The sequence below is a fragment of the Hemiscyllium ocellatum genome, chromosome 20, assembly GCF_020745735.1.
Source record: "Hemiscyllium ocellatum isolate sHemOce1 chromosome 20, sHemOce1.pat.X.cur, whole genome shotgun sequence".
Classification (NCBI taxonomy): domain Eukaryota; kingdom Metazoa; phylum Chordata; class Chondrichthyes; order Orectolobiformes; family Hemiscylliidae; genus Hemiscyllium; species Hemiscyllium ocellatum.
In genome coordinates, this window is record NC_083420.1 from 50,892,544 (window position 1) to 50,901,949 (window position 9,406).

The following is a 9,406-nucleotide window of genomic DNA, read 5'->3' on the forward strand; positions in this document are numbered from 1 at the left end:
AGCAGATTTCAGGCAGGCCAAAGAGCATTCTTCTGCGAGTTGGTGGTAACCCCAACAACAGTTTCTTTTTTCATTTGTTCAGGGGATGTCTGGCACCAGTGGTTAGGCCAGCATTTACCGTCCATCCCTAATCGCCTTTGAGAAGGCGGTGGTGAGCTACTGTAATCCATGTGGTGTGGGTTCATGCTTAGTGCTGCTAGGAAGAATTTCAAGATGTTGACACCTTAACAGTGAAGGCATGATGTGGCGTTTCCAAGTCGGGATGGAATTTACATGTGGCAGTGTTCCCATTCGTCAGCTGCCCTCGTCTTTCTCAGTGTCGAAGGTTGTAGCTTTGGAGATTGTTGGCAAAGGAGATTTGGTGAGTTGTTGCAGTAACACTGGTACACACTGCCACTCATGGTGAATGACATGCCATCTCACCCCTGACTTGCAGATGGTGGATAGGTTTTGGACAGTCAGGAGGGGAGTTACTCACCACAGGGTTCCCAGCCCCTGACATTCTCCTGTAGCCACAATATTTATCCTTGGGTCAGCTGTATGTTCGGTTTTCATGCCCAGTTTAGCAGCTGGTTAATGGCAACACCCCAGGATATTGATGGTGGTGGATTCAGCAATGGTAATGCCATTAAATGTCAAGGGGGAGCATTTCAAAGTATGTATCTGGGAAGAGACTATGAAGCACCGAGTGCCGTGTTCTGGAGCTGCTTGGGTTGAATTTCAACAGTTTGTCTTACTTTCAGGCCGACTTTGCAAAGGCAGATTCCTGAAGGATTCCAAAAGGAAGGGATTAGTCTTCTCTCCACTGTAGCTGCTTTGAAGATAATGTGCAGAGTGGAATGTAACTATCAGTTTTACGTTTAAATAACATGTTAAAATGCATAAATATCCTTTGAGACATCTGGTCAGTATATGGTAGCACTGTAGCTCAGTGGTTAGCACTGCCGCCTCACAGTCCCAGCCTTGGGCAATGGTCTGTGTAGAGTTTGCAAGTTCTCCCCCATGCCTGTGTGTGTTTGCTTTGGCTTCTTTCCACAGTCCCAAAGATCTGCAGGTTAGCCATGTGAAATTCCCCATAGTGTCCAGGGATGTGTAGGTTAGGAGGATTAGCAATGGGAAACACAGGGTTATAGGAATAGGGTGGGATGTTCTTCAGAGGGTCAGTGAATACTTGATGGGCTGAATGGCCTGCTTCCATACTGTACCAATTCAATGACAAAGTCAGGTTTTCCCAACTGGATGCGTTTTATTTTTGATCTCTTCAAAGAACGACATCTGAGATGTGAACTGATTTGTTCTCACAGAAGCTGCCTGACCTACAGAGTTTTCTGTTTTTGATACCAATTCATTGTGGATGGCTGAGAGGAATACGTCTCCCTGGTGTTCCAGATGCCATGTCGTCAAGGGCTTTCCTCCCCTGGTCACAACGTCGTACTATCAGCTTCCTAGAAGAAAACCTGACACTCTTGAAAATGACCCAAGTGTCATTCATTGTCATTAAAGGCAACCAGTATCTCATGGGATTGTCAGGCATGGGCTGACTGTTCCCTTCAGAAGGAAGGAGGCTTCCCTTGGAAGCTCAAAGCCAAGTAAACTTAAGCTTCAACAGCTCCAGGCAGCTTTGTGTACATCTTGCAAGGTCAATTGGTGTCCTGCTCGCATTTCATTAAATGAGAGGTATTTGTTGATTCTGTATGGTATCATTTCAGTAGTTTTGCAGTGCAGTGATAGTTGAGAAAGGAAACCTCACAACCTTTAAAAAATACTTGGATGAGCCCTTGAAGTGCTGAAAATGTGTTGCTGGAAAAGCGCAGCAGGTCAGGCAGCATCCAAGGAACAGGAGATTCGGGCATAAGCTTATGCCCGAAACGTCGAATCTCCTGTTCCTTGGATGCTGCCTGACCTGCTGCGCTTTTCCAGCAACACATTTTCTGCTCTGATCTCCAGCATCTGCAGTCCTCACTTTCTCCTCGAAGATGAGCCCTTGAAGTGTCAAGACATTCAAGGCTATGGAGCTAGTGCAGAAAAGTGGGACGAGTGTAGTGTAGGTAGTCGGGTACTTTTGGCAATACAGACTTGAAGAGACCCTTCGGCCCATCTGTACTGTATGATTCTATCATTCTATGATATTTGAAAGGGTTGACTTAAGAGGGTTACAGAGACAGAGAATGGGACCACCTGGGTAAGCCTTTCGGGAGCCAGTGTAGACACGATGGATCGAATGGTCTCCTGTACTGCGAAGGTTTTTTATTCTATGATTCATACATAAGTCTTGCAGTCCAGTCATCAGTCTGTAAAACAAAAACAGAAACACAAGCAGGTCTGGCAGCATTGGTGGAGAGGAACTAGAGGTTAATGTTTTGGGTCCAGTGACCCTTCTTTAGTCTGGTAAATCGCCCTCCATAGCCAGGAGAGTGAGCTTTTGATTTGTCATTTCTACCAAATACAACTGATACAGTAAAAACAAGACAGTGTTTCTCCAGGATAGTCATGTATCATCAGGGTGAGCAATAGTGGACTGAGCACACAGCCCTGGGGGAGTCCCCGTGCTCAGTGTGTTGGTGTTGGAGATGCTGTTCCCAATCCAGACTGACTGAGGTGTCCCAGTCAGGAAGTCCAGGATCCAGTTCCAGAGGGAGGTATTTAGGCCCAGCAGACTCAGCTTTCCAATCAGGTGCTGAGGGATGATAATGTTAAATGCAGAATTGAAGTTTATGAACAGTAGTCTGATGTAGGTGTCCTTCTTTTCCAGGTGGGTGAGGGCCAGATGAAAACAGCCCCAGCCTGTTCAGCCTCTCCCTATAGCTCAATTCCTGCAATGTATTTGCTCACTCACCATAGAACATAGAGCAGTACAGCACCTGAACAGGCCCTTTGGCTAACAATATTGTGTGGAATATGATGCCAAATTAAACAAATCCCTTCACCTGCCCTTGGTCGATATCCCTCCATTCCTTGCATATTCATGTGCTTACCTAAAAATCCCTTAAATGTCCCTGTTGTATCTGCCTCCACCACCAGCCTTGCAGCATGTCCTAGCCTCCTACCGCTCTCTGTGTAAAAAACTTATCCCTCACATCTCCTTTGAACTTTCCCCTCTCACCTTAAATGCATGACTCTAGTATTAGACATTTCAACTCTGGAAAAAAGATTCTGACCATCAACCCTATCTATGCATCTCATAATTTTACAGACTAGTATCAAGGCCTCTGCTGCTCCAGAGAAAACAAACCAGGTTTTTCTAGCCTCTCCTTGTAGCTCATACCCTCTAATCGAGGCAGCATCCTGGTAAACCTTTTCTGCATTCTCTCCAAAGTCTCCATTCCCTTCCTGTAATGTGGCCACCGGAATTGTATCCAATTTAGTATGTGTGGCCTAACCAAAGCCTTATAGAACTGCAACATGACATCCTTACTCTTGTATGCAATTCCCTGACCAATAAAGGCAGGCATGCCATACACCTTCTTTACCACCCTATCTACCTCTTTGTCAATTTTCAGGGAGCTATGGACTTGAATCCCCAGATCCCTCTGTACATCAGTGTTGTTCAGGGTCCTGCCATTAACTGTATGCTTTTCCTTAACATTTGATCCCCCAAAGGGTGGCACCTCATACATACCGAGATTAAACTCCACCTGCCATTTCTCCACCCATATCTCCATATCCTGCTGTATCCTTTGACAACCTTTTACCCGATTCACAACTCTACTGATCTTTGTGTCATCTGCAGACTGACTGAGCCACCCATCTATGTTTTCATCCAAGTCATTTTTATATATCACAAACAGCAGCAAGCCCAGTATGGATCCCTGCGGAACACCATTGGTCACAGACCCATGTCTGAAAATGACCCTTCCACCTCTGCCTTCTATGGCCAAGCCAGTTCTGAATCACTGTGGATCCCAATCATCTTAATCTTCTGGATGAGCCTACCCTGAGAGAGCTTGTCGAAAGCTTTATTCAATTCCATATAGACAACATATACTGCTCTATCCTATTGATCATCTTCGTTACCAGCTTGTCAAATCACACTGAAGCATCCTCTGCACAGTTTCCATTCCCACTCAGCTTTGGGCTGTCAGCAATCAAGAAAATATTCCATTCAGTTCCTTCATCCAGATCATTCATATATATTGCGAATAACTGGGGTCCCAAGAACTGATTCCTGTGACACGTCACAAGTCACGACTTCCCACTTGAAGAATGACTTGTTTATTCCTCCTATTTATTTCCCATCTCTATCCATGTCAGAACTTTACCCCGAATCCCACATGCTGAAGTTGGCTTCAGCCCTCTGGGATGAAGGTGTAGGAATGGAGGAAGAACATGTAGAGTTATAATGTAGCTTGGTAATGATTGTGGCCATCCTGAAACTGTTGGCAAGCGGCAAGATCATACTAACAGCAATGCAACAATGACTAAGGTAATGTCTTAAGAGTATTCGATTGCTCAGTGAACAGTGCTGTGGGATTGTTTCTGTCCATCTGAGTATAGTTTATTGAAAGTCTCATGTGAGAGACAGCACTCCTAACAAAGCAGCACCCCCCTCAGTATGCGCTGAACTGTCGGTTTGGATTATGTGGGCAAATCTCTTAGAGACAGACTGAAATGGTCAGTCAGGAAAACCTGCCGCCTAGGCTGAAACATGTGTAACAATCGTTGAAATGAGTTGCAAAATCTCTCATCGCTCCCTCAACACGACACTCAAAGAGAAAACAATGGAGCTTGACGTTGTGCTGGACAAGCACATTGTTCCCACTGTTGACCTTGCATTAGTGCTGCAAGCTTCATTGATACAGATTCATTTAAAAGAGCATGCTATCACAGCCAGAAAGCTACAATTCCCATAATGTTTCCCACGCCATCTCATTACCCTTGGAAAAGCTGGGAATTGAAGTTGGGCATTGCACCAACAGAGCTAAATTGGAAAAGCATGCTAACAGTAACTGTTGTGTTGTCACAACTGAGATGTCCCAGCTTGCGAGATGATATGCTGCTGCTGACAATACAGTTAAATACTACTGTAGGAATGACAGAATGGCATTCTGACTACGTTTGTGAAGTTTAAATGGAGAAGATATTTGCTCTTTAATCTCTTGAGCCATTCTCCAACCTCCCCACATGGAAGCCCACCCGAAACTTCATTTCCTGCTCTGTGCCTTTCCTTCTGCTCAAAGTATCATTGTTTTTGAGCTCTTTTATTCAAATCACCAAAACAAAGCAAAATTTATAAAAATAATAATTACTGATCCAAAATGCGAGGAACTCAGCTCCAGCACTGAAAACAACCTCAAAAAAAAAGAAGCAGCTCTTACAGCCTGGATCCTCCCTGTCCACCATTTTGGAATGTCACAGGACATTGGTGAGGCCACATTTAGAATATTGCGTACAATTCTCGTCTCCCTATCTTTCCTAAGATGTTAATAAATTTGAAAGGTTTCAGAGATTGGAGGATTTGAGCTCTAGGGAGAGGCCTGAATCGGCTTGGGCTTTTTTCTCTGGAGCTTAGGAGACTGAGGGGTGACCTTATAGGATGATGAGGGGCATGGATAGAGTGAATAGCCAAAGTCTTTTTTCCCAGGGTGAATGAGTCCAAAGCTAGAGGGCACAGGTGTAAGGTGAGAGGGGAAAGATTTAAAAGGAACTTAAGAGGCAACATTTTCACAGAAAGTGTGGTGCATGCATAGAATGAACTGCCAGAGGAAGTGGTGGAGGCTGTTACAATGACAACATTTAAAAGGCATCTGGATGTGTATATGAATAGGAAGGATTTAGAGGGATATGAGCCAAGTGCTGGCAAATGGGACTAGATTAGGTTAGGATATCAGGATATCTAGACCGAAGCATCTGTTTCCGAGCTGTATATTTCTATGACGCTATATGAGTAGCCTCTTAATAATAGAGTCTTTAATCCATCAGTGATTAAGACTAGAAATGAACAAAGCAGAAGACCAAAGATAACATGTTATAGATTATTACTGAACCATTGGGATTTGGCACATGGCAAATAGGATTAGGAAATGAATACATGGCTCAAACATCAGTGCAGGTACAGGGATTTCTGCTCCGAGGGGAACTGGCAATAGCACTAGGGTGAGTCGGTGCTAAACCATTGGGACAGTCTACAGCTGAACCATGCTGGGACCAGTGTTCTAGTGTTCAAGTGAGCTGCAGAACTACAGAAGTAGAGAGAGTTTTGCATTAAATAGTGAGGCAAGGGCACAAGTTTGGGAAAACGTTGTAAACAAAAGAGTAGAGTCAAGGCAAGGGGGAAAGGTATTCATCCAGGAAATGATAAACAGACCATTACAGGAAAGGATAGAGAGAGCAATTCTAAGAGCAAACTTTAGTCAAATTAGACTAGTTCAGTTTAGGAAACTTGGTTGGCATGGGCAAGTTGGGCTGAAGGGCCTGTTTCTGTGCTGTATGGCTCTAAGGCTCTACAACAGGCAAGACTAAAGGTTACAAATATAATTAAAAGCCAAAACTAGAGGATCTGTATCTGAATGCACACAGCATTTGGAACAAAACTGTAAAGCTAAAAGCACAAATTGCATAACAAAGTACAATTGCTTGGGAGATATCTTTGCTCAATGCCTTTTTGCAGCTCAGAGTACTTTGCAATGAGAAGTAGTTGAGACAAAGACAATAATAATGGACATCAGCAAAGCAATGTCCAGGGATGTGGGAACAGAAGACAATGGTAGGGCTAATAAGGAGCCAAGACCAACCTGATGGGCTGAATGACTTCCTTCCATGCTGTAAACCTGATGGATCTGTATTCATGGATCAGCCTACGCACGTTGGTGGATGTCAATGCTAAGTTTTAGCATGTATCAGCTGTGTAATGGAACCGTCAGATTTTATGCACATCAAATCCACCCACTAAAAAGCATGTTCTCAGCAATGAATTCCTTTTTGATGTTGTCCTCATTAATAGGTAACTCAATTCCTGAATCTCACTGCTGGTGCATGTAAAATCTGCTCTGTTCCCTGAAGCAGACGGATGAATATAACTCTACTGGGTTCACACTTTCTCACAGGGAATGATCAAATACACTTCTGGATGAAAGTAGGAACCTTTATGAAATTAGATAAAAGAATCTTCAGACAGGCGACGTGAGTTCCATTTCATATCTTGTGGAAACACAGCTTGGGTACGGCTTTGCAGTAAACTGCTAATCGCTGCTGCTGCCTGGTTTAAAAGGTCCTATTTTACAGATTAGGCATTATACCAAAGTCCCGTCTGCTTGCTCAGATGGATATGGAAGGTTCCAGTGTGTTACACGGAAGATGAGCTGAGAAATTGTAGCTAATAGTTATCCCTCAAACCACACTATCTAGGGGTGATCAGAGTCGAAGAGTGTGGGGCTGGAAAAGCACAGCGGGACAGGCAGCATTCGGGCAGCAGGAAAGTCGATGTTTCGGGCATAAGTCCTTCATCAGTCCTCATTTTCTCCTAGTGGTGATCATAGCACTATTTGAGAAAGTAGTGGAGGCTGGTACAATTACAACATAAAAGGCATCTGGATGGGTACATTAATAGAAAAAGTTTAGAGGGATATAGCCCAAATGTTGGCAAGTGGGACTAGATTAATTTAGGATATCTGGTTGGCATGGACAAGTTGGACTGAAGGGTCTGTTTCTGTGCTGTGACTCAATGTGTTCTTCCTGCATTTGAGTTTCTACTTGGGGCCCATCTCCCCCCCCCATTGCAGTCAGTTCATTGGCCATGGAATGGAGGCCTACTCCATCTTCTGATTGGTCCTTACTCTGAGTCTTGTTTGCTTCTGACCCCTTGAGGATTGTCCTGGTAGGCCAACTTATCTGTTGTACTTGTTGGGGAGAATACATCATCAGAGGGCCTAGAGTGGGGCTAGGGAGGGTAGCACTATTGCTACAGCAGACATTACCAGTTCCAGTCCCCAAACAGTTAACCACAGCCATGGGGGAGAACCTAGCAACTGCAGGGCTACCTGTCTGAAACAACATTCCTCGCTGATTAGATCATGTCAGCCAGTATCAGACTGTCCCATTGAGAACTCATGACTAATAAAGGAACCGGTTACTGTCGAACGGTGTGAATTGCGCTATCGGAGTACATGATTGTTAAAGCATCTGTTAATGTACCTACTAGAACGGATTCCCATCGAAACCCATGATAAATAATAATGATTGTTAATTCGCTTGCGGAAAACCATTGACTCTGTTACGGAAAACGCCTAGCCTGTCAGACACATGGTAATGAGATTGATACTCTGAACAATGGACTATTGATTGCAGGGTCGGAACTGCCGACCCCAGGATGGCTGTACCATTGTCCGGCGCAGCGGGAGCTGGACAGGCACCTCGATGCGGCCAATAGAGGCACAGACCCCCTCGCTCTCAGGTGTACTGACCAATGAGGGGGACGAACGAGGGAGAACTGACCGGGAACTCCTGGCGGCGCGAAGTATAATTGAGTCAGGTCCGAAGGAGAAGACAGAACGCCTTCTCCAACGAATTGCATGCTGTAGAATTCGTTGTATAGTTTGCCAGTTTTGATTCTGTAAATAAACGGTGTTCCGCTCCAAACTAAAGAAGCCGGTGTGGTCTCTCCTTCCAAGGACACGTGGCGACGGGACCCCCGAGGGTCCGTCCCAACATACTCTACCAGCAATCCAGATATACAGTCCTTGTAAGGTAGCTCTAACTCTTTATTAGCATGAAAGACATTGCTTCAGGCCTAATGCAGCTTCTCCACACACCACACTCCCTCCCTAAGAAATCATTATTTGTCATGACTACGCTATCTACCACATTATTACACCACAAACTGATTTGTATTCAAATAACATAAGAGATAGGAGCACGAGGAGGCCATATAGCCCCTTCAAGCCCACTCCATCATTTAATACAATCATGGCTGACCTCAACTTGGTCTCAACTGCACTTTCTTGTCTATGCTCCATAACCTTTTTGTAGTGATTTGAACAATGTCAGCAAACTGAATCTCACTGAATATGAGTTCCCTGATTGTGGCTGTTAACCTGGTCCAATCAGGGAGCCCTGCCTGACAGATATAAACAGGAGTGTCAGGGTTCTTTTCACTCTGAGAGTCGGCTCTGAGCTAGCTGAATTCTCTATTCCTGAGATGCTGCCTGGCCTGCTGTGCTTTGACCAGCAACACATTTGCAGCTCTGAGCTAGCTGTGTCAATGTCATGTACTATGCACGTGTAAATAAAGGCTGACTTGGTGTCGTGAAGTTATTTCACCTTCAACCCATTACCAAACAAAAATCTGTCCATGTCGTCCTTAAAACCTATTCAGTGTTCCAAGATCCATCACACTCTGGAATAGAGAAATCCATCAATTCATGACTCTTTGAGGCAAAGTAATTTCTCCTCCTCCATGTTTTAAATCTGC

The 9,406-nt window shown here is 44.5% G+C and overlaps 1 protein-coding gene across 1 annotated transcript in view; it reads left to right on the forward strand.

Moving 5' to 3' along the window:
• Positions 1-8,405, forward strand: part of LOC132825287 (putative sodium-coupled neutral amino acid transporter 10) — a 29,745-nt gene extending 21,340 nt beyond the window's left edge. Inside the window, exon 5 of the mRNA XM_060840391.1 lies at positions 8,284-8,405. Within this exon, the coding sequence (XP_060696374.1) occupies positions 8,284-8,405 (122 nt within the window). The remainder of the gene's footprint in view (positions 1-8,283) is intronic.
• The last annotated feature ends 1,001 nt before the right edge of the window (positions 8,406-9,406 follow it).